The sequence below is a fragment of the Conger conger genome, chromosome 7 (genome assembly GCF_963514075.1).
Source record: "Conger conger chromosome 7, fConCon1.1, whole genome shotgun sequence".
In the NCBI taxonomy this organism is placed as follows: Eukaryota; Metazoa; Chordata; class Actinopteri; order Anguilliformes; family Congridae; genus Conger; species Conger conger.
In genome coordinates this window covers 38,208,142-38,234,633 of record NC_083766.1, presented here as the reverse complement: position 1 = coordinate 38,234,633, position 26,492 = coordinate 38,208,142, and the positions used below count along the sequence as shown (strand labels likewise).

At 44.6% G+C, this 26,492-nt stretch overlaps 1 protein-coding gene across 3 annotated transcripts in view; it reads right to left on the bottom strand.

Moving 5' to 3' along the window:
• ksr1a (kinase suppressor of ras 1a) overlaps positions 1 to 26,260 on the bottom strand; it is a 50,298-nt gene extending 24,038 nt beyond the window's left edge. For all 3 annotated transcript variants that reach the window (XM_061248444.1, XM_061248445.1, XM_061248446.1), the window contains exons 1-2: positions 25,796 to 26,260; positions 529 to 669 (exon numbers count right to left, since the gene is read on the bottom strand). In XM_061248444.1, the coding sequence (XP_061104428.1) occupies positions 529 to 669; positions 25,796 to 26,005 (351 nt within the window). In that variant the 5' untranslated portion in view covers positions 26,006 to 26,260. The remainder of the gene's footprint in view (positions 1 to 528; positions 670 to 25,795) is intronic.
• Positions 26,261 to 26,492: the final 232 nt, after the last annotated feature.

Here is a 26,492-nt window from a genome sequence, read left to right as displayed (position 1 = left end):
CATATCAGGCAAACATAACTGGCCCCACAGAAGTCACACTCTGGTGTACCTCCCATGACTCATGCAATCTTTGTTCTCTGACCCAGGACAAATATTCAGCTTTCCAGGGTGGTTTCCTGCTGGGGGAATTTGCCTGATTATCCTGTTGGGGCAGACTGCTGCCAGCTCGCCCACCCCAGAGGAACTCACACATAACATCAAACAAGACCCGACTGACCAATGTGATCACTTACTGGGAAACTTGGTACAATGACAACAGTTATGGCATAGAGGGCTTGAAGAACTACACTTACACAGAAACACACACACACACTCACACTCACACACACACACTCATACACTCATACTCACTCACACACACTCACTCACACACTCACTCACACACACACACACACACACACACACACACACACTCACACATACACATACACTCACAGACACATACACACTCACTCACACACACACACACACACACTCACACACACTCACACACACTCACACACACACACACACACACACACACACTACCTCTATAAGTTCAGGTCGCAGGTTGATTGTGCGCAGCCAGTCCCCTAGCCGCGGATAGCCATCCAGAGCCTGGGGCCTCTCGCTTTCCGGCACTTTCTGTTTGCACTGCAGTTGCTTACAGACGTACTTCACCAGCTTCACCTGCAGGTGGCGACAGAACACAGAGAAAATGAGGGAGGGGCAGGTTAAGAGGAATTAGAACCAGGAAATGTTAAGATTAAGTTGGAAGAATTTTTTCCATTTTGTGAATCACTCACTGTCCTTTCTGAGAGCTGTGGAGAAGACATTACCTGAAGCCTGAAGGTGAAAAGGTATGAGCAGGATGGCCAATGCCAAAGTGAGCCCGAGACCTACTTCACAAGCCAAGACTGACCTCCAATTACTCTGAATCACCACTTGCAATCTGAAGTGGTCAATTCTCATTCTAACATAACGTTACCCATTAGGATCAATCCAAGGCCATGACAAATTCCCAGAAGGTCAGCTTGACTACAATCTCACAACTATCGCAGAGGTTATAAAACAAATTAACCTCTACATTATCAAAAAACTAGAACTGCCTGAACTTCAGGGGAAAAAGCAATGTGCTATCTGAAAAAACAACCAGGCCTTCCCTGACAAATGAAAGTAAACCAGATGGCATTGCAGCTTCAAGGTCCCCTGACGATAGCAGAACTCTAGCAAGGGGAGAGACCTTGATGTTGCCTGCAGAGGAAATCCCCTGTGTGACCGAGATGCGTTGTGGGTAGAGTCTTTCAGCTATTGGCTCTAAAGTGAGAAAGAACAGGTCATGACGAATGGAAACCATGAGGTGTCCGTGCAGCAAACGCACAAGTAGTGGGCCACAGGCTAGGATCATTCCCTAGTGTAATGCCTTCTTCCAAAGGTCTTTTTCGATCCGTCAGGTCTGCCCCTGAAGTGGAGGTCAAGCTCTCCATTTCATCAGAATCAGTCAGTGTGACGGAGCACAGAGCATCCGATTCCAATCCCCATCACATTAAAGGTTTGACATTTGACAAGCTCAGCACAGAGCGGCATTCTGGAACTGAAGCCCCATCTGAATGTGGATCTTACAAAAGGCAAAACCTCACTCCCTGTGATACGATCATTCCTGGAGACACTTTCCCTCTGTCCAACAATGGCCACTTTCAGGATTAGAGATTCTTATCTTTCATTGCTGGCATATCTAGGATATCTGCAACAGTCCAGCAGCATTGTCTGCCAGCAACACTTTTCATACAACCACATCCTGCACAACATACTGTTGTGTGAGTAATGAACACAACCGAGTTGTGCAAATTAATTGGATATAAACTGCATCTGGCAGCCTGAGAGAATGCTGAAAAAAGCCCTGATCACTATAGTGACTTAGATGAATGCCTTTCCTGACTAAATGTATCACTTATTTAGCTGTTCTTGCAATGGCTATCAATGTTGTTCCAATTTGTTGTACTCTAACACATCAAATTTGAAATGAAACAATGAATATGAAGTTAAAAAAAGTTAAAAACATTGTAAATGAAGTTCAAAAAGACTGTCAGTTGTATGCAGTCCCTTCCAAATGTATTATAACAGCAAGGCCATTTGGGGTTGAGATAAAAAGATGAACACGAGACAAGAATTTAAACTTTTATTTTCTGGTATTTACATCTTGATATGTTAAACTGGGATCAGACCACCCATTCTTTTAGGTGAGCAAAAGTATTGGAACAGAGAGTATTTAAGAAAATGAAAGTAAATAGCACTTAATATTTGGTAGCATATCCCTTGCTTGCAGTAACTGCATCAAGCCTGCAACACATTGACATCACCAAACTGTTGTATTCTTCTTTTGTGATGCTTTTCCAGGCTTTTCTGCAGCCTTGTTCAGTTGTTGTTTGTTTCGGGGTGTTTTTCCCTTCAATCTCCTCTTCCGGAGGTGAAATGCATGCTCAATCGGGTTTAGGTCTGGTGTTGACTTGGACAGTTTAAAACCTTCCACTTTTTGTTGTTTGTTGTGCTGGCAGTGTGTTTTGGGTCATTGTCCTGCTGCATGATGAAGTTCCACCCAATTATTTTGGACCCATTTTTCCATAAGTTGGCAGGCAGAATGTTTTTGTAGACTTCTGAATTCATCCTGGCTACCATCAAGAGTTACATCATCAATAAATATTAGTGAGCCCACTACAGAAGCAGCCATACAAGCCAAAGCCATGACACTTCCTCCACCGTGGTTCACAGATGAATATGTTTTGGATCATGAGATCCCTTCTTTCTCCACACCTTGGGCTTTCCGTCACTTTGGTAGAAGTTAATCTTGGTCTCATCAGTCCATAAAACTTTTGTAGCTCATCTCTGTACTTCTTTGCAAGTATAGAGATGAGCCACTTCTTAGTAATCTCGCTTTCTGATTCTTAATACTGATGAGTGGTTTTGATCTTGTGGGATAGCCTCTGTAGTGCTGCTCTCTAAGTCTTCTTCAAATGGTTGATTGAGATAATCTCCACAGGGCAGGGCTGAAGGTGTTTTTATGTCACAGACAGATGTTTTTTTTAGGTTTTTCTTCACAGCACTCACAATGTTACTGTCATCAACTGCTGTTTTCTGTTTCTGTTTTCCTTGGTCGACCTGTTCGATGTCTGTAGGTCAGTATGCCAGCGGTTTCTTTCTTTTTCAGGACATTCCAAGTTGTTGTACAAGCTATCCCCAATGCAAATGGCAAATGGCAGGCATTTATATAGCGCCTTTACCCAAAGTGCTGTACAATTGATGCTTCTCCATTCACCCATTCATACACACACTCACACACCAACGGAGATCGGCTGCCATGCAAGGCCCCGACCAGCTCGTCAGGAGCATTTGGGGGTTGGGTGTCTTGCTCAGGGACACTTCAACACAGCCCGGGCGGGGGATCGAACCGGCAACCATCCGACTGCCAGACGACTGCTCTTACTGCCTGAGCCATGTCGCCCTCCCCACAATGCTTGTGCAATGGCTCTGATCGAGGTCCCCTCAAACTGGCTTGCTTTTCTCCCAAAGACAGATCTCTGGTCTCCATGTTGGTTTATCTTTTCTAACACAAATGCAGTCTTCACAGGCAAAACCCAAGGCTGAAGTCAAGAGTATACATTCAGAACTATTTATTGTTTAACCAATCAATCTAAAAGGACACATCTGGGTAACAAGAAACACCTGTCAGTCACATGTTCCAATACTTTTGCTCACCTGAAAATTGGGTGGTCGAATACAAAAGGTGATATTTTCTAAGTTGCTTAACAAATCTAGATAAAAATACCAGGAAATTTGGATCGGTCGTCTCATGTACATCTTTTGATCTCAAACTCAGTTGTCTTTGTGTATAGCAAAAACAAATGAATTTACCTTGCTGTACCAATACTTTTTGAGGGGACTGTATTTATATCCATATTGGGTAAACTTAGTAATTCTTCCCATTTCAGGGCATCACAATATTGTTAACAAATAGTACACTGGGCTGGTACACATCGGCCCCTTGGCACTGGTGTCCAAGTACCCCAGGGCCCACTTCTTTTCTCGCTTTACACTAAATCCCTTGGCCCTGTTATTGCTGCTCATGATTTGTCTCACCACTGCTATGCTGATGACACCCAACTATTTTTCCTATATCTCTTCTTGAGTGAGATCCAGAGCTGGATTTACAAGCACCATATAAAGCTCAACCCAGGTAAGACTGCTCTAACCCATTCTAGATTTCTCCATTTCTCTAGGGGACACTCCGGTGACGCCAATGCCCAGTGCAAGGAACCTCGGACCCGGTCATACAGATTCTTCCAATAAAACATCCAGAGAATCTGCCCCTTTCTCAACCCAGCTCATGCTCCAAGCGATGGTTTTGTCCCACCTGGACTACTGCAACTCCCTCTTTGCTGGCACCTGCCATCAGACCCCTCCAACTCATCCAGAACGCAGCAGCTCGTCTGGTCTTCAACCTTCCCAGACAGTCCCATGTCACTCCCCTGCTCACTTCCCTCCACTGGCTGCCTGTCATGCTCGCATCAAAACATTTGTGCAAGCTTTCCAAGCAGTTAAGGGGTCAGTCCCAGCTTACCTCCAAAAGATCATCAGACCCTAAATGCCTGCTAGACCTCTTCGTTCTAGGCTTTTGATTGCCTTTGTTATTGGCCTCTGTCAACATGAGGACCAGACTTGTGTAAATTAAAGTCAAGGAAGCCATAATGAGTCATAGGCCAAACAATAGGCTTACCAAAATAAACTGTTTGGAACATCATACATAAATATAGACATCACAAAATGTCGGCTCTACTTCATTGCCCCCAGTGGAACAAGCCTCTTTTGTCACCCAAACAAAGACAACAACACCAAAATTCTCTTTGCTGTCTCTCACAACAACAATCTCAGAAAGAGGACAGCACCAGACAGAAATCATAAACTGCACCATACAATTATTTGGTATATAACTCTTTCATCTAGTCAATGTCCTCACACAGGCTGTCAGACATCAGCCAGCCTGCTCCACCATCTTTTTCTGCTTTCCCCTCCTGCAAACTGGGCCGTCAAATAGATATAAATAGCTGTTATTATATGGAAGAGTACAGCGAGCTTGCCTTCTCATGGGGGCGTCTGTACTGCTGGCATGGCAACCAAGTGTCATCGGAAAATTGCAGCGCTGATGGTGGGGCACTGTGACATCACAGGCCTGAAAGGCAAAGTTCACAGCGAGGCTAACAGACAGTGGCTGGGCCTCGCGGCTCCATCCCACGCCTGTTTGCTTGTTTTTCCTCCACGCTCTCCCCTGGTTCAAAGCACCAGAATCGGTACACGCGGAGCAATGAAAACAGCTCGCCGTCATCTGATCTGGCCGTATGAAGGGGGTGGGAAAATGCTTGTCCCTTTTTTTTGCGAGACTGTGGGGCTCCTGTCCGTATTTCATAAACTTTTGGCATAATAAACAGCAGACGGAGAAGCCGGCTTTATTTAAATGTGCCGAGGTCCACTGCGAACGCCAAAGCCAATGAGATGCTGGCATTCTCCCTGTCCAGCCACACACAGACCTAAACACATCCTCCCCCCCACCAGTCCAGCAGAAGCTTTTTTTCCGCCTTCTTTTTTTAAACATTTTTATAAGGACGTACTGTGCAGACACCTCTGCAGCACAGAGGCCAATGACGCAAGAAGCTGGGCACGATGACACCAGCAGCCTTGCCCAATCAGAGGAGATGACTGCGGCCTTGCTGACGCACTGTGGCATGGCTATCACAGCCTAGCAGCCCCTGCCCTGGCTAATCAGCGTTATAATGAGAGTGGGATCCTTCTCTGGCAGCACGGCTGGGGTTGCCAAGCACAATCCCTCCTCCTCCCCCTCCTGCACACTCCTGTGACTGCAGAGAAACCAGGCTCACCCCCACCCCCAAGCCGTGCATCCACCCCCTTCCTCCGCTCGTGTGCAGCTCAATATCGCTACATGGCAACCTGCTGTGCATGATTCTAGCAGCACATTGAGCACTGCTGGCCTGTCTGCAGCTCAGGGATGAGAACACAAGGCTGGGAATGAGACTCCGGCTGCTTGTCCTAAAGCTCCTCTAACGCAGGACCTCACCCAACATCACCGAACCTCGCCCAACATCACTGAACCTCACCCAACATCACCGAACCTCGCCCAACATCACTGAACCTCACCCAACATCACTGAACCTCGCCCAAAATCACTGAACCTCGCCCAACATCACTGAACCTCGCCCAAAATCACTGAACCTCGCCCAACATCACTGAACCTTGCCCAAAATCACTGAACCTCGCCCAACATCACTGAACCTTACACAATATCACTGAACCCCACCCAATATCACTGAACCTCACTGAACCTTACACAATATCACTGAACCTCACCCAATATCACTGAACCTCACCCAATATCACTGAACCTCACTGAACCTAACCCAATATCACTGAACCTCACCCAACATCACTGAACCGCACCCAATATCACTGCACCTCACTGAACCTAACCCAATATCACTGAACCTCGCCCAAAATCACTGAACCTTGACAAACATCACTGAACCTCGCCCAACATCACTGAACCTTACACAATATCACTGAATCTCACTGAACCTAACCCAATATCACTGAACCTTACACAATATCACTGAACCTCACTCAACCTCACAGAACCTAACCCAGTATCACTGGACCTTACACAATCTCACTGAACCTAACCCAAAATCACTGAACCTCACCCAACATCACTGAACCTCACCCAATATCACTGAACCTTACACAATATCACTGAATCTCACCCAACATCACTGAATCAATCTCACCCAACAATATTGAACCTCACCCAACATCACTGAATCTCACCCAAAATCACTGAATCTCACCCAGCATCACTGAATCTCACCCAACATCACTGAATCTCACCCAACATAAGCAAACCTCATACAACATCACTGAACTTCACCCAACATCACAGAACTTCACCCAATATCACTGAACCTCACTGAACCTTACACAATATCACTGAAGCTTACCCAAAACCACTGAACATCACCAAACATCACTAAACCTCATCTAACAACACCAAATCTCACCCTACATCACTGAACCTCACCCAACATTAGTCCAGCATGGAAGTTCAGATTTCCTTGCTTCCACAGAGCGGGTGCTGCCATAAGGCCATGGGCAGGGGTTCAGCCCGCAGCACAGAGAGCAACCAGTGCACCCCGCTGAGAGATGCAGCTAAACCGGAGGGACTGAGCAGAAAATGAGAACAGGCAGATTTGTGACTGGCTGAAGGAACACAGTCACAGCCCGTTTTTGTGTCTCAGGTGGCAGATTATTGGGAGATGGAGAGAGGAAGGCGGGGGGGAGGAGGAAAGCCAGAAGGAAAGCAAAAAGACGTAAGCGCTGACAGACAGCTGAGCTCTCGTGGCACTGTGATAAAGTGTCAAGGGTTGGGAGAGGGATCATTAAAGTTTAACCAGCGCTAGCTGAAAGGGGGACACAGGTAAGCTTGTGACTCCTCCCCTCCATCCCAGCATGCCTTTGGGCCGATATCGTGTGAGGCGGGAGCGCCGCGAATAAACCTCGGGTGGACGGGGCGGTGTTGGTTTGCACCGGACAAGACAAAGCTCCAGTCCCCAGAAGCTCTCCGGTGTTCCAAGACTCCGCTATCTCTTCTCTTCATCTGCGGTCTCTGTTACACCGCGGCACGGCGACGGGGGCCGTAAGGTATCACTGTCCCTGCCAGCTCCGCTGAAGAGGCTGAGGAACAATGGCCCGCACCAGCCTTTTCTCAGTTTGCACGCCGAGAGAGCGCGGCAGCCTTGAGCACGGAACGGGCGGCACGCCGCCACACAAAGGGCTCTATCCATTCTGCACTCGAGCGGAGAGCGAGGCCCGCGGGCGTGGGCGGCGTACGGAGGAGGCGGTGAATGGCGGTGAATGGCGGGTGCGCGACGCTCCCCCAGACCTGCGCCCCTCACCCTACTCCGTCAGTCAAGTGCTAATTGTATTAAAAGACATCGATCGCTCCTCTCAATAAGAGCAATTCTCATTCTTATCTGTCAAAGGGAAGGGAGAACTAATGGCGTAATTGAATTAAATACAAACAAGCACCATCACTTTTCAAATTGCAAGTGGTAAATAAACGGACGCTGTGTCGGGGGGTGGAGGAATTTGCTGTGAATGGGTTTTGGGAAGGTTGCATTAGTATGATGAGATGTTCAAAAAATGTAAATGGTTGAATAAATTCCCACGTTAAACAAGCTTCCACTACCACTACTGGGAGAGGTTGTTCTGTTCCATCCGATCATAATACACAAGGAATTAAGTCAATACGAAGCACAAAGACAGCAAGAAAGAACATATAAATGACTGAGGTGACTGGCTCTGACCCAAAGAATATTCTCTTGATTTCACAGAGATCTTTAAAACCTGAATACCACAACTCCAGGTTCAGTGGAAGAAAGTTATTTTTTGATGCCCAAACTGCAAAAATCCAAAGTAGATATTTTGATCTTTTTTAAGGCCTTCAAGTCCCTTCAACATTAGCTCAAAGCACTGGATGTGCTTATAGCTCACATTTGCTAATTGGCATGTGGGGCGAAATTAAACTGGTTAACTGTTAAAATATAAAATTTGATGATATATTTGATCTTTGATTTGATGGTCCACACGCCAATTGATGACATTTTGAAAAATGCAATAGCGCACCACAGCAGACATATGATATATCCTAATGTAGGCTAATGGGCTGTTAGCTTTGCTACTTCCAATAAAACATTCTGCAAAGGTCTATACAACACATTAAAATAGAGTATTACTCCTTATTTAAATCAGACACCTGAGATGCATTTCCAAAGCAACAGCTTTTCAGAATTTCAATGAAACAGGTTTTCCTAGCTTGTCAACTGCTTTGTAATTTGAATGTAACAATATGAAAAATCTGCCAAGTGTGTGCTATCTCACTGGGCCTTAGTTTTGATGTGACTGAGCAAAGCTCTGGTGCAACTGTATTAAAATGTATTTAAATGTCATCTCTAACATTGAAATAACATGTAACATTTTACAAAGTTTGCATTTAACATGCATTGTCCCCTGTTTTCTCATGCCCCGACAGAACTTATTTTTCTTTCACTTTTGTAAATGCTTCACAATGTACTATGTTTTTTTTTGTCAGTGCTCTAAAATGCACTGGCTGTTATCGTTTTTCATTGAAGTCATTTTCCTATCATTTTTAATCATATTCACACCTACTTCAAATGTATACCAGTGTATATCACTGCTGTATACCTGCTAACCACAGAATATTCCAAGAAAGATAACAATATTGAACTGAAGTGAACAGAAAACCACTTCTCTGAAATACATTTTCTTTCCTCTCAACTTTTTGTAATCATGCTTATCAAATTATTGCAAGGAGGAATGCCAAGCCATTGACTGAAAACTTTCCACACTCGATCAAGCTGTACTACAGGAGAACTAGCAACAATCAGAGTGCCCTACACCTACCCTACCTAAGCAGCCACTGCAGTCACCTGGTCACAACTGAGCTGGCAAATTCAACATCGGAGGCTCCATGCTCAATATCTCATCCTCTTTGTACTGATAGAGTGCATATTTCATAGGTCCAGCCCTGTGGGGTGTCATCTACTGCTCAGAGGCCTTCATGGAGCATGTCAGGAATTTTGTTGGAGTACAGCAAAAATACGGACAGAGGTGGCAGTCGCGATGTGGAATGACGCAAGCGCTGGCCTTTCTGCATGAAACTCAATGTATTCTGCTGTGATTACCTGGTTCTGTGTGATACGTTAAGATCTCAAAGCACTTTAACCACAATCACAGAATCAAAATGTCACCTGAAGCCCACCCCTGACATCTATCTACTTGATGATACCACTGTCTTTGTAACAGGTGCTATGGGATTGTATATTAGTGATTAGGACCTAAGGTGGAGTTTTTCTGAAATGGTTTTCTCTCTCCAGGGCAAGTGTATTCCATAGCAAGTGCAATATCCAGTGCTAAATTAATCTTATTTGGACTTCAACAGGAAGGGAGATCTCCTTGTTCTTATTTATTTGTCTGTTTATCAAAAGCATCAGGTAGGCCTACTGGAAAATCATTTGAAAAAAAGTGTCAATACCCACGCATGAAGCATCAACGTCAAGACAGTCAAGACAGGAATTAACACCCTAAACCATCTGTATCAAGATTTGTGGGGTCAGGAATTTTGCTGACTAACTGCAAAGGAAAACAACAATCAACAACCAAAATCTGCAGTGGGGACATTTACCCAGCTCAAAAAACAAAAAATGTACCATAAAATACATTTATAATAACAGCGAGCAAAGAAATTGCTGTATGTGCATTTTGGCCTCAATTCAAGCCTCACCCAGCAAAAAAATATGAGAAACATGGATTGTTTCCCTTGGAGAAAGCATGCAATCCTCTGAAACAAATTCTTGACCCCTGTCACCATCAATAACATTGGGGCTAGCTTGTGATGTCATCACTAAAAAGAGTACAACATATTCTTTGGTGAGAAGGACAAGTCTGTCTTCTATGTACAAATTAATCATTGCACATCAAGTGCCTTAAGTAAGAGGCAAGAATGGGAAAGCATAACATAACCTCAAAGGTCACCGTGTGAGAGAGAAAGAGCAATGGGGAGACAGATGAGAGGAAAAAGAGAAACATTTTTCATAAAACCACCTGGGGATTTCCTGACACGAATAATCATTTTGCGGGCCCTATTTTTTCTGCTGCACCGGCGCAGCTCTGAGACTCTAAATACTCAAAAGCTCCTGATACCAATTCACCGTAAAGACCAGTGTCTGTCCTAATGCCCAGCTGCTGGAGCGATGCGGCCTGGGTCCACTCATCCTCTCCCTCACACAGACACACACTCTCACATATAAAGGGACGGTGGAGGTACATTTTTCTTCTTCAATTTCAGAAATGTACCCTGAAAGTACAGTAAGGTTCTCTTTGGGTTCAAATGAGTATATTTTCCAAGCAAAAAAGGTGCAAATGAATTATATATTGCTGCCTAGGGATACAATAGTACGTACTTATCGGGTACCACCCCAGCGACAAGCATTTGTACCTTTTTAGGCACTTTTCGTACCTTTATTTCTGAGAGTGCACAGACCAACCATCATTAACCAAATCTCTCCCAAGAGAATACTGTCAAAACATCATGAAGCAGTGTGTCCCATGCCAGGCCCTGCTTAAAGAAGCATTTCCACTTTATCTGGATAAGAGTGTTTGCTAAATGACCATAATGTAATGTCATGTAATGCATCAAAGAGGGGTGAAAGATGAGTGCCCCTGCACTAAATGTTTAGCCCTGAGCTCCGAGCCCCAGTGCTGCACACTGATCCCGGCTCTACTGCTGCTCTCTGCCGTGCGGGCCCAGACCGCATTAGCCTGATCCACAGCATCAGCACACAGCGCAGGGCTTCAGAAACAGCTGACAGAGGCACAAATCCCCCAGGAACAGTTACTCACTCCTTTCTTTGGCATCAGCATCTTTCACCTGCTCCAGGGGACGGGGGAGGGACGAGGGGCACCACTACTGTCAGCAGAAGCCTGACCGTGCCGGGGGGGAGGGAAGGGTACAAAGACACCTCAATTCAGGTAACCCCTATATTAAGGACAAGGAGGGCTCGCGGACTCTTCCCTTAGCCAACTGCCCCGCCACACCGCCCTCCGCCCATCTTAAGCGAATAGGACAAGTGCGTTTGTGCGGTCGCCAGGCCCGCTCGCTACCTGCAAATTCCCTTCTGAGAGAGAGAAGGAGAAGGGCGTGCCTTCAGCTCGCAGCAGAGGGACAACCGCCTGACAAGTGCAAACACCTCTCTGGAGTCGGGCTAATTACACGCCATTTGCAAACACAAGGTGAATCAAGCCTGTTGGTATCGATGTTTTCCCATTTAATCCTGACAGCTTGTATGTTCTGTATGGGCTTTTAATGCCAGCTAATGGTCAGCAGATCCTATACAACAAACATAATGCAGAACACTTCTTTATCTTTCCAAATGTACTGTAAACAACAAGGCGATCTCCCTTCCTGTTGAAGTCCAAATAAAATTAAATTAGCACTGGATATTACACTTGCTATGGAATACACTTGCCCTGGAGAGAGAAAACACCATTTCAGAAAAACTCTACCTTAGGTCCTAATCACTAATATACAATCCCATAGCACCTGTTACAAAGACAGTGGTATCATCAAGTAGATAGATGTCAGGGACGGGCTTCAGGTGACATTTTGATTCTGTGATTGTGGTCAAAGTGCTTTGAGATCTTAACGTATCACACAGAACCAGGTAATCACAGCAGAATACATTGAGTTTCATGCAGAAAGGCCAGCGCTTGCGTCATTCCACATCGCGACTGCCACCTCTCTCCGTATTTTTGCTGTACTCCAACAAAATTCAGTTTCCGGCACCATCGGGGAAACTGAAACGCGGCGCTCGGAGGGGGCTCAAGCCTCCGGGCCAATCAGGACGGCAGTGGGAGGATGAGGCACGGAGACAGCGGTTGTATCTCCCGCCCAGACGCCCGGCCTTCCCTCCTGCTGCCACTGCTGCTGCTGCTCCCCCCTCTCACGACTCCAAGGAAACCAGTTACGACATCCTGTTTTCGTGCACTTCCACCACGCTCCCCCCCCTTCCCTCCCTCCCTCCCTCCCTCCCTCCCTGCCTCTCTCTCGCTCTGTCTCTTTCTTTCTCTCTCCATTTATTTTGGTGCCCGGCCAGTTTTTGGGTTGAGGGTTGCAGCATAATCTGTGCCAGCATTGGAGCAGAAAGGGGGGGGGGGCGTAAACAACAGCAGGCTCAGTGTTGCAGTGGGGATGCAGGAGCCCCCCCCCCCCCCCCCACAGGCGATATCCACAGCCGAAGGACCAGGCCTCACAGCTCTGAACACATCACCAGCAGCCTTAACACTGACAGCCTTAACGCTGCAGGGGGGGCTGGAATAGGCCCCGAAGGACAGCCTTTTCCAGCCATATGCTGAATATGCAGTATATCTGCATATGTGTATTTGTATATACGCACACACCCATTGATTAGCGTGAAAGCTATAGAAAAAAAAAAATTTTTTGGGGGTGAATGGAACCACAATGAGAAACTTGTACCACTATACAAATCTGAAACCGATCAAAACACGTGACAGGCCTCACTTCCTGTACCACAATTGAGCGCATTGAAAAACAAACACAATCCAGTGACACGTCGTTAACAACACCTGCTCAGTGAATGCACAAAGGTTAATGGATTGCAGAGTGCTTTTCAGAAACCCCTCCCCTCAGCCTGAATGAGGAGACAAAGGTGGGCTGTTTACAAAAGGCAACTGGTGTTCTCCAGTGAAGCCCAGCACAGCTTCTCTTCCTGAGCCTTCTAGAGAGTTCCGGAAGAAACCACACTCCGCTGCCTTACTGTTGAATATTCATGATCCGAGCAGCCAGTCAGAACAAACGCATCGCGCATTTGTTCAGAAAGAAGATTTAGGTGAATTGTAATGAAATTAGCCAAGCAGGTCAAAATTGCCACCATTGCATCACCTCAAGTGTCAGTAGAGCAACAAGAATGGGTTTGATGATCCCTGGCATGTACAGTGCAGTCCGTAAGTATTTTGACAGTGGTACAATTTCAGTTTTTTTGGCTCTGTACAATGTAACAATGAATAAAGAGGCTAAAGTACCATTACTGTCACCTTTTTTTGAGGGCATTTACGTCCATTAGGGGACGAAAAGTAATTGGACAGTTGGCTTCTCAGCTATTTCCAATTAGTCAGGTGTATTCAATCACTTAGTGCAGGTATATGAAAGCTATTGAAATACTATTTAGTTTTGATTCTAGGCCTCACTTTCATTGTTTCAAATCCAATGTGCTGGAGCATAGAGCCAAAAGAACAGAAACTGTACCACTGTCCAAATACTTACGGACTGCACTGTACCTAAATATATGGTTACAGCAGTTCTACATCAATGGTTGCCTTGGTTGTGGGTGTGAAATTTGAAGAGAGAAGCCAGTTTCCTTGTACACTTTACAGTTTGGGAACAACTATTTATCGAGGAGCAGTATACTATAAAGACATGTAAAAAAAACAACAACATGGACAGGTAGACACTGGAAGAGATAGAAGCGTTGAATAGGGGGAAGGATAAACAGAACCATGAGTTGCACTGACACTTTAATCTCCCATTACTTGGAGGGTGTAACACTAACTTCTTCACTATGCACACTAGCTGCGATGTAAAATATTATTCAGGGACATTCGTCTGTTAACTGCATTTTTTGGAAATGAAGCATTGATAATCACGAGGCATCGATTTCTGCAGATTACATACATATATGACCAAACATTTTCTGGAGAAGGCAAAATAAACAAAAATGCTTTCAATATAAAAAAGCAAAATTACCTGCAAATACTTGAGGTAATGTGGCAATGAGTTTCACCAACACTGTGACAATCAGGCTACCAGAGGGAAATAAATAAAAATGTAAACTCCATAGGCTCCTCTAAAGAAATGCTTCAGGAGGCATTCCAATGAGCTTGAGTGTCTAATCTGCAAGGGATGGTACCCTGCCTGTAAAACTAATACCAGTGCTGGAACAAGCCATTGACCGCCTCAGAACCACGCAAGGAAATGGTTCAAGCAGGAGGGCTTTGAGCGTACTTAGTGGAGCAGCAGGCCAGGAAGGAACGGCCTGCTGAGAACCTCACGTGCGCCCATTCAGGCCAACATATGATAACAAAGACCATGAGGGTGAGGAATCAGAGCAGGCCAGCACAGAAACAGTTTAACTTCCGCTGACCTACTGTCCCCTCCCCACCATTTCACCTCCAAACAGACTTTGTCCTGGGCTTGTAGAAGAAACACAGCCATTCACTAGGGGTGTGTTTTTGGTTCAAATTTGCTTATCGATTAGTGCCTTATTCTTATTGGTTAACTGTTAAAACCCCAAAAAAACATCTTTCAGTGAACCACATGCAGTAAATTAATGTAATTTAAAAACATATTTTATGTAACAGCAGACATATGATCCATCCTAATGTAGGCTAAGGAGCGGTTAGCTTTGCTATATCCAACAAAACATTTTTTTTAAAATAACCATGCATAATGTTAAAGTAGAATTTATTTCCTTATTTAAACCAGACAAATTAAGTGCATTTTATAGTAACATTTACATTATCAGAACATCAATGAAAACCCTTGTTATTTAGGTTAGCTCATTCACATGCATTTGGCAGCATGAGGTATTTCTGGAGGGTTTATTAAAATGTTAGCAGTTATTTTATTTGTCCCATATTTTCATATTATGGTTCCCGACTTCTTTTCTTTCTCCAGAAGACAAGACATTCATTACAATTTCATCACATATTCTTTTTTGACTGTGGTCAGAGGCCCTTCATAAAAGGCAAATGCACTACCATATTTCTTCTCAGTCATTTTTCCAACAAAAAAACACAACCCTGTCATTCACTGACAGGTTCAGAGCCCTGGTTGGGGAGGACTCCTAAAACACAGGTCACCGAAGCAAACTCCCTTGGAGTTTGTTTGCCTGCCATTGCAGCGCATTCAGATTTACAATGCAATGTGGGAGTGGGGGAGGGGCAGGCAGGGATTACGCCTGCTCGCCTACATATAGGAGGAGAAGTTACCGGAGCCACAGCCATAGAAACAACCTGGCAACGGCTACAGCGCCTGTAGCAACGCTGCACGAACCGCCAGTGCGGGGGAGCGCAAGACGCCAAATGCCTCTTCCTCTGAGACAACAAATGAGACAAGTTGCCAATGTTGATTTTCCTTTCTTCGCTGTTCATGACTTTGCTCAGCGCACTCGTTTTTACTCAGACGGTGACAGGGCCTTACAGGAGTTCAGACAGCGCTGTTTCGCAGTGAAATAGCGCCCTCCTCCCACGGCGCGGCAAGGCCCCTAAAACAGGAAGTGTGGCAATATTTCTGTTAGAGGGAGGGACTGGGGGGGGTCATTTTAACAATTCAAACAGGAATACTAACACAACTCAAGCAGCCCCTACTGGAGTGCACTGCCCCGGCTGATTAGCATGTCTTGGCAGTCACAGTCGCTACCTCTGGCGTAATGCGCTTAACTGCAATCCCCTCAGATCTACACAGACCTGCCCGGAGCGTCTGCTACCGTCACCTTGGGGCCAAACACATTCCTGCAGACTCGCATAGAGAGAGCGCATCACACACTCACCTCAGCGTGGCCAGCCCGGTCACAATGTTAATACAGCGCGTGTATGACTGAACTGTTACCGATGAGGCAGCGGTTACTGAATTTTTCCTGAAATTAATCAGGAAATATGCAAGGGCCTCCTCTAAAATCGGATTAGGTTTATCACCTCCGTGAGTGCCGTCTGGCACATAAATGTGTCGCAAGCACTCAATTAAAAAAAAACTAAAAACGACAGTGATACCCACACCTCATAAACCACCACAGATTCTTATGTAAGGCTGGAGACATTTTTTTATCACTTCCCGAACACTGTCTCTGGAGAGAGAAACAAGCCAAAACACAATAAATTGAAACCTTGTCGCAGATACAAAGCTAGAAAATTTCACCATCAAGCTTTCTTCCCATAAGGTGCAATTAATTGAAAATTTAAGCTCAGCAAATGAGGCCAAAAGTAGGACAACACTCCTCACTGGGACTAGGCTGCCTATGCTTGAGAAGGTAAACGTGGAGCTTAAAGGAGCCTCTAGGGCTATGTTTATTTTCTTCTCGACTGTCTGCGGCCTAAAGTAATCCGGGCTGTTCCGCAGGATCCGAGCGGTGAAGGTACAGCAAAGGCAGGCCAACACAAAGAGGGACTCCCAGCAGCTGTCGCTGCGTGCGCTCAACCAAAAGGCCATTTTATAGTCTGGCGACGGAGCGTCGCTGCAACTGGCGATGTTGCTGGTCGCAGTGACATTCAGTTTATACTTTGGGCAAAAATATATATATAAAATATAAGGACAAACACAATCTACGTTGGGTGACAATAGAACTGTCGCAAATTTCCTGCTATTTTAGTCAAGCGACACTGTCGCTGGACTATAAACTGGCCTTCAGGCCCCTGATCAGCCGGGGTCAGCGCATCGGCTCCGCGTAAGTCCCCGCGATGCACTCGATGGCCGGGTCACGAGCGGCTCCGGCGCGGATCAACCGTGACGCCGCTGAAAACAATAGCCCGGCCGACCCCTCCCCCGCCCACTCACTGCAGGCTGATAATACCCTGTCCTTATGTCGGGCGAGGCTAGCCCCCCGACCCATCCCTTCCGCGCAAACAGACCGCGTCTGGGCTCCCGCACGCTCAGGAATACGAGCGCGTACGTAACGGAGGTCAGGAGCCATTTATACGCTGCCCTCGCACACATACACGCCCGGGAGCGGCCGGCCCACGCGGTTGTGGAGAGGGATTACAGGGCGCGAACGGGAGGGTGGCGAGTGAAGCGGAGAGGGGGCTGACGTGAGCTGGGCGGGAGAGCAGGGGCGGTGGCTGAGATCAAAGCACACGGTTAAATATGCCCGCCTCGCCGGAATGCTCCTCTACCAGCACTACTGCTCCTCCTGCCCAGCACAACTCTTCACAGCCAGACCTGGTGTCAAATACATAATTGTTTTGGATTTGAATACTTTTCCCCGTTGGAACAGCTCAAGCTAGGTTTCGAAACAGCTGGTAGCTGGTTGGCCAGTTCAGACCAGCTCCCAGCTCGACATGGTCTGACCAGCTCAAGCTATGTTTTGAAACTGATTGAACAGCTACATAGCTGGCAAACCTGGATTTTACGGCAGGGTTCTGTGCTCAATTGATCTTGCCAGGTGCAATTGAGCCGACCAAGAGAACCCTAAGGATGGGTTTGTACTTTGAGAACATGTCATAGGTTCCAATACACCAGATAAGCTCGTAGAAAAGTATTTGAATCCAAAACAATTCCGTTCAGTATTTGACCCAGGTTTGCTCAACAGGCAATAATCCTAATATCCCTGTCTGCTGGCACAAAAGTAGGCATTTGCTGTGGCCGTTGATTCCTCTCCTGCACAAAGCCATGCCTCTGCACATTTTCATGCACACAACAGGAAGCACGCACGCATCGTGTTCACCTTTTCTCTGTGCCATTTCACCCCAGCCATTTCCCCTCAAAGAAGTGCAAATGCGTCAGTTCAATAATGACACAGTAAAAACCCCATTTATCTGACTTCCAATGAACTGCGCAAAGGTTTTCATTTCCTTCATGGCCCCGTGTCCACCTACAAACTAAGAGGGGCAGATTCAGAGTTTCCAGGCGTCCACAGACCACAGGGGTACCACTCTGTCATTGCCAGTATCCTTAAATCGAACAAAGAACGGATAAGTGTCCGATTGAGAACACACCTCTCCAAACGCCTTGGCTGAGTTTCAGCGGGGTATGAAACATTGTTCTCCCCACAGCACGGGCAACAACACAAAACATTTTGTGGACCCCAAAACATTCAAGACCAACTGTGGCCTCAATACTCTAATGCAGCTGGAAGTTGTACTGTAAGTTTCCTGCCAATAAGGATTGCTCTGCTACTGTTTACAGTCAGTGGAGCTAGTGTACGTTCAACCCAACAGACCCAAGGCTACGTGTCACACGTGTTCAATACATGATTTTGACTGGAGCCAACTTCAGACACCAGTTAGTATGACTGTGCTGCAGTTGTAATTAAGTAAGTCAAACCACACACCTTATTCTTGATTTATTTAAAAGACACAATGAATATACAGACAGTGGCAGTATTAGGTACATATAAGACTTATTTTTAGACATTTGTGACATGTTGTGTGTTCAGAGATGCTCTTCACTGTTATAACGCATGGTTATTTGTGTTACTGGCATGTTCCTGTCAGCTTCAACCAGTGAGGCCACTCGGCCCTCTCTCATTAACAAGGCATTTTTGACTGCCTTGGAGACTGCCAGTCACTGGATGCATTTTATTTTCCATAATGTTCTCAGTAAACTCTAGAGACTGTGCTATGTGAAAATCCTGTCTAGCACCAACTATCTTTCCGAAGTCCAATTTCTTGTCATAGCTTTTACACATTGAGTTATGTACATGATTGGCTGATTAGATTTGCATTAACAGGCTGGTGTACAGGTCTACCTAATAAAGTGGTCACAACCCAATATCTCTATTCAGAACAATGTAAGCATCACTGCCTGCAGCACAGCACATAACCGCATGCATGCTCCGTTACACAATTAGCAATTAGCTTCCAGGTCAGAGTCTGGTCTGCAGCAATGGCGGGTTCAAAACGACACCTGAAGAACACAACACCAGGGCTTGCTGCAGCTTTTTTGTCCCTTTCCCACAACACTAATTGGATCTCATAATTATAATCAGGTAAAGCACCGTAACCCAACTCTGCCAGACTTAACTAGGCTAACACACTCAATGGACCTGTGGTGATAACATATGAGAGAGAGAAAGAGAGAGAGAGAGAGAGACATGGGGAGAGGGAGAGAAAGAGAGAGAGAGAGAAAGATACGGTAGCGACAGAATGCAGTGGCTTCCGTGTAATTCTCTTGTTCTTTATTTCAGCCCACCGATCATTCCCCCAGACATTTCTCAGCCCTGACAACCGCAGCTGTTTATAAGAAACGGCCCTGTTGGGCTGTCTTTCATTTTCCCCTTCCCTCTCTTCTCGCCTCTCCTCTTTGCCTTCCCCTCTTGTTCGCTGTCTGTTTCTCTCTCTCACTGCCTCTCTCTCGTTGCGCGTCATTTGATTTTCTTATTTAACAACCAGCCCTGAGAATGCGTAGGAGGAAAGACGTCTAAATATAGACGCAGCCACAATAGCACACCGCAAGCGCACACAGCAATCTCTTTCCAGCACCCAGAGAAGACAAACTGATAATGATGTATTTTCCTCTGCAGAACACAGCTCCATTTCGATATTCTTACATGCAACAGCCAAATTAAAGAGGGGAGCCACTGTAAGAGCACAGCGAATAGCATGTTTTGTGCTTTGTCTGACACAGTCTATGGTGACACAGTAATAAACAGGAATACAACAAAGCAAACTGGGTCACAATGAACCTGTTATGGTTCTGTCTCATTTCTTTACTATCTTGTTTTAGGCCCTGTCCATTGTGTGGTTACAGAGCAGTCATCCAAAAATTAACTAAAGTGGCTATGTCTATGCAGTAGGTGCCATCACCACTTTGAATTGGATTTCCACAGAAGGAATTTTAACATGCATCAGACCTGCAATATACAGTAATGTATCATATTTTATATACAGTATTTCCACTTAAATATAATGTATATTTCCCATGAATTTGACAGAGCACAAAATTAAAGTATAGTTTTCAAGGCTTTAAATTAGGTGCAATAGGAACATTTGGAGTCCGTAAGTATCTGGTCAGTGGTACAATTTCTGTTCTTTTGGATCTGTCCTCCAGCACATTGGATTTGAAATGAAACAATGAATGAGGTTAAAGGGTTATGGACTGGTATGTTTAATTTGAGGGTATTTACATCTATATTGGGTGATCTGTGACCTTATTTTATGCATATTCCTGCCATTTTGTGGGACCAAAAGTAATTGGACAGTTGGTTTCTCAGCTGTTTCCGATTAGGTGTATTCAGTCGCTATCTTGGTGCAGGTATAAAAAATCTTTCAATATGTATTCTTCATTCTAGGTTTGATTGCTTTGGGAGTCTGTTATTGCCGTTTGTCAACATAAGAACCAGAGTTGTGCCAATGGCAGTCAAAGAAGCCATTATGTGGCTGAGAAATTAGAATAAATAAAAAAACAGTCAGAGCCAAACAATAGGCTTACCAAAATAAACACTTATACCTACACTAAGGAAGCGATTTAGTCATGACTAATCAGAAGCAGCTGAGAAGCCAACTGTCCAATTTGTTTTGTTGCCCTAAACTGGGGGACAATGCATAAAAAGGTATGCATTTCCTATATGGATGAAATGTGGATGTAAATACCTTCAAATTAAAGGTGATAATGCCTAAAAAACAGAAATTGTACCTCTGTCTAAATACTTATGGATTACACTGTATTTGGAAAGTCTAGTTTGTGCTATACGGCCACTTCCCAAAAGTGGATCAACATTTTGAGGCAGATTACTGTTGAAATATTTTTTTGTCAACAATTCTCTCTCCAATGACCATCAACTCTGAGTGCAAAGTACAAACCAGTGAGCTTTTTTTCCCCCCGCTTATTGATGTAGCAAAACAGATGTAGTCAGTGAGTTAGCAAGAAAAAACTACACATTTTGTATGACTATTTTCTCTGACTTTTCAAGGAGAGTTAAATATTGGCCTGCCTTCCGTGACTTTCCAGAATAAAAATATTTTCAAGGATCGTGGGAATGCTGCAGACACAGGTCACGAAAAACAGCCAACAAAAAAATAAAAACACCATCAACTCAACTCCCACAGACTGCACATTGTCTTCACATCTCCAGAACGTTTTGTGAGAGAGATTTCAAAGAACGTCCAATATGTACAGATAAAGCTGCAGCCCGACACAAGTTCATTTACACAAGAGACTGCAAGCCCTGAATTCCTTCCATACTCCGTATTTATGGGTCCGAGCTCTGGCTCTGCTTGCAGTTACATAGTCCAAATGACTTCCACTGGAATGCTACCTGGATATGGATACACTATGGATATACCTTGGCCACACCCTACACAAATATTCACCATGAGACAGCAAATTAGAGCACTTTCCAACTTCAGTAATGGCAAAGGAGGGATTTTTCAGCTCTAAGGTACACAGAGCCAGGGCCTCACTGTCCATCTCTCACAAAGACTCCCATACAGAAAAGAGAAGCAAGCTCAGAGCAGAGCTCACTCAAGGAGAGAAGAGGAGAGGAAGGAGAGCCAACTTCCCCACTATACCAGGATTAAAGTGTGAAAAGTGAAGCACCACCCAGCAGTACTTCACTTGGAGAGCAGGCACGCCATTATCTCTGGCCGCCGCGGCACACTGTAAAAACATGAAGAGGCATAATAAAAGCCTTTCAGTGAGAAACTAATGCAGGTTCAAGCCTCTCTTGATTGTGCTGAAGTGCCGGTCTCTGGGAGCGATGGCCAATTTAAAGCAGTGAGCACCATAAATGTGCCAGGTGCTGTAACCCGTAACCATTCAGCTCCATTGCTCATAACAAGGAATTCCAAAAAATATTAAAGCTATTTGTTTATAATTACAGTAGACATTTCCACCCACGGTCGTACAAAAACTGGTCAAAAGAACCAATTAGAACATATTCACAGTAACTGGTGATGGTCGCAGGTAAAACACAGATTCCACTTCTCTCCTTTTAGTTTATCCTCACCAAAGATCAAAGGAACTCTTTTCATTTAACTGTTCAATATGACACTGTTTCCCCCTCACACACAGGCCAGCTCAGCACTGCATATGGCAACACTGTACGCACTGAGTGAAAACGTACACTCAGTGAGCACTATTTATTAGACCTATTTTTTTAGACGTATTAAGTCCTCTGCTGCTGTAGCCTATCCACTTAGATTGTTGTGCATTAAAATGCCAGAAGATCAGCAGTTTCTGAGATACTCAAACCACCCTTTGTCTGGCACAGACAATCATTACACGGTCAAAGTTACTTAGATCACAATTCTCCCCAATTCTGACCTTTGGTCTGAAAAACAGCTGAACCTCTTGACCACGTCTGCATGCTTTTAAGCATTTAGTTGCTGCCACATGATTGGCGAATTACATATTTGTATTAAAAAGCTTGTGTACAGGTCTACCTAATAAAGTGGTCACTGAGGGTATATCGACAGTATATTCACAAGTGCAATGCTGATATGGGAAAGCCAGGCTAATCTATGAGCAAGTTCTGCTTGTCTACAGCTTGGCAGAGGGTGCTGGGGGCCTATCAGAGCAGAGTGTTTGTTGTGGGCTGGAAGAAACACTCATCCGTCGGTTTGAATTTGAACTGCCACAAAGAGGAAGCTGACATTGCAAATCCTTGAAGGCCGTCCCTTGGCTTCCTGTTTCTGAGGGCAGGATGCTCCCTTATGGGTGGACTCTGGAATGCAGGTAGGGGACGGACTTCCTGAACAGGCCAGAAGCAGAAGTGAAATTGACCGTTATGGTTTGGGGGGGGGGGGGGGGGGGGTGTTGTTGTGTGTATCCACAGGGACACGCTCTGTTAGCAGCAGGCTCCTTTTCATCTAATCACAATTCTTTAGCCTCACCCTCATCTTGCAATACTTCATCATTTCTATAACACAGAATTGTCCTGTGTCCTACACAAACAGAAGCCTAGATTCCTCCCATTTTATCTGAAGTATTTCAGGTCCTACAAACTATTAAACCTATTTTCCAGTTTGAACTAATTAATTGGAATAACTTTCAACACGTATCTCTACATCAGTGCAGTAAAACTACATACAGTAGCAAGATGGTTAATTTAATACACGTTGCACATAATATTCTGTTTTCAATACTTTGGGCTGCTGGATGGCTCGTCCTGTTAGGGCACTGTTCCATGGCATGGATGGGCCCCATGCTCTGGGATCTAATCCTGATGTCCAATAGCTTCTCAATGCGAGGCATAATTGGTGGTAGTGCTGCCCAGGTTTTTGGAGGATTCTGTTGGCCAGGACCTGTATCTCATCGCTCTCTAGTGACCCCTCTGGCCATTTTGGTGCCCACAGTTGGCTTTCTAAAGCTGCTCATGAACCATCTTCCTCTGACTCACATCTGTGCAAGCTTGGCCTGTAGGCTGCAGTGTGGAAAGAGGCAGCTGGTGAAGTTGTGCCTGGGAGAGTCTGTGCTTGTCTATGGACACTGTGGATATTGCAACAGGAGCACTGCTGTATGAGACTGCTTAAATTGGGGGTAAAAGCATACAAATACAAATAATTACATTGCTGGCTAGATTTGCTACATAATCCTGAGAGTTGATGAAAAGCAAAACAGCACACCAAATTATTATTATTTTAAATCACACATTTGCACAGTTATCAAACAGTGACAGAAATGGAATAACCATATGGACAACAGACATTGACATTTGACAGGTGTTATTCCATCAGTATGACCAAGTAAGTGGCCTTACAATAGCCTTACAATAGCAATTCCTGACTATGCTATGCCTAAATGGGCCTTCATTACAGATACCAGCACATTGGATATGATAAGACACTGGCTGGTTCTGCTTCAGACAAAGGCACTATGTTGGAGGAATGTTCCAAGAAGCCATCTCAATCAAAATGCTCTGACATATCCAGATTCCCATACAGCAACAAGTCCAAGCAATGTCCTTGACAAGCACTTCCAAAGTCATCACTGGGCATAACCCTGTGGGGTTATTTCTCATATTGGTGATAATCAATCCAAGTAATTACCTCTTTTTAATCTTTGTAGAATGTGTTGTTCCCATTTCTCCAGCTACCTGCAGTGACCTCAGAACTGCAGTGTAAGTCTCTAAACTGCTAGACAGTGAAATGTCAACTGTGCACTGCAGAGATGAGAAGAAGACCAACAAAGGCCTTCACTCTACAAACAAAAAGACGAGGAATCCCAGAATCTCAAAGGAAACCATCGGAATTATTATAAAATATTAAGTCTGACATTCCCTATTAATCAAAGCATGTATAGCAGTTCATAGGCATTTTCAATGTGTAGTTACAGCAGTATATTTTACAAATATATCGATACCAAGTACAATAATATAAAATATTACATGAACAGTTATTTAAAGGTTTCCTCAGATCAGTCATTCAGTTTGAATTTGTGTTGAGTAGCCAATTACCAAACACGAACCATTAACCAAAAAATCGAAACCGTGGCCCTATTTAATCTTAAAATACAGATGTGCGTTACAGTGGGAATACAATGTTAGCAATGGTAACACCTTAAAATGGTTAGCACAATATTTGAAATGCAGCTTAAACAAATCTTGTCAATTCATCATACTCATATTGATGTTTTATAATCACTAAAACGACACTATGCATAGCCACCCTTTATGCAGACTGCAAGGTAACCTCAGCATTTTTCCATACTCTTCAACGTCATCCCCAATATATGACTATATTTTCCTTCAGAAGTTACCGCTACAGGTGCATAGCCGACAGTAGGCTAGCCTAAATTATTATCCTACATCACTGAGGTCTAGGCCTTGACGGTCAGGAGGTTATAGTACCTTTAGCTATGTTAACCATATACATTAAAATATTTCGGAAACGTGGAATATGATGCAATGACCACAGGGGTTTTGTTTTTTTCTGACGTTTCTCAAAAATATGGATGTACGGAAATTATGACAATAATTAAATTGGAAGAGGCAACAAACAGGCAAAATAATTTATATAAAACGACTTTTGGCCAGGTTTCAGCCCATCATAATATATATTATTTATACCAATAACGTATGTTATAATGCCGACTAATGCTGTAGCTATAATATCAAGGGATTCTAACCAGAAATTTTTCATCTTGAGGTCAAATAATAACCTGGCCAATTTGTTACAGAGCCCGGCTGCATTTATGGAACGTGGGATAGACCGCAAATCTCATTTAAGCCTTTATATTTATATACATCTTACATTAGCCCACTGACAGTTCATTGCATGGCAGCTATGTGCAGTAGGCTACAATAAACAACTGCAGTGCATAGTGCAAAAAAAGGAAGACGCGAAGACGATACCCCAGAGCAAAAGAACGATGCAGCCCAGAGGAAAAGAATACATACATGGCACCACAAGTAATCTGGGTTTGAATTTTCGGATATTTGTATTTATTAATTACCTCTAAAGTGCGTATCTCTTGCTGGGTGAGATCGTTGGACGCGGCGCATTTTGTCCGGAGCCCTTGTAAACTGGAGATGGAGATTTCGATCATGTTCTGGATGAGTTCGCATTGGTGTAGCGCGGCCATCGCTGCGCCACCGCCACTAACCCTCTCCGACTGTTCATCACTTTCGACCATCTTTCCACCTTTGCCAGACACACTATCCATTCCTCGGCATTGGGCACGGCTTGCGGGCGGTAGGTCTAAACTGTAAATGCTAAAATATACAGCACCAAATATAGGCTACAATACAATATACTAGATAATAATTCCCTAACAGCTTAAATTACTTAAAAATAAAATAAAATAATAAATACACAGACGGCTGACTAAAATATTGAGGTTCCATGTAACCCAAACTCCTCTTCAAGAGGTTTGACAGGGTCTCGTTGCTTGGTTGTTCCGCTGTGAGACTCCCCGCTCTCCCTCACTGGCAGCTTTCACATCGGCTTTTACCGTCTGTCAGCTGTTGGAAACATCACGCGCCGCGTTGCATTCTAGGAGATGAAGTTCTTGGCGTTGGTTTGTTTGGCTACCACTGTTCAGCAGGGAATAAAAGGGAAATTATGGGCCGGTTTCGCAGACACACATTAAGCCTGGTCCTAGACTAAATTTAGTTTTTAATGAACAAAACTCAATTTAGTACAGACAAGGC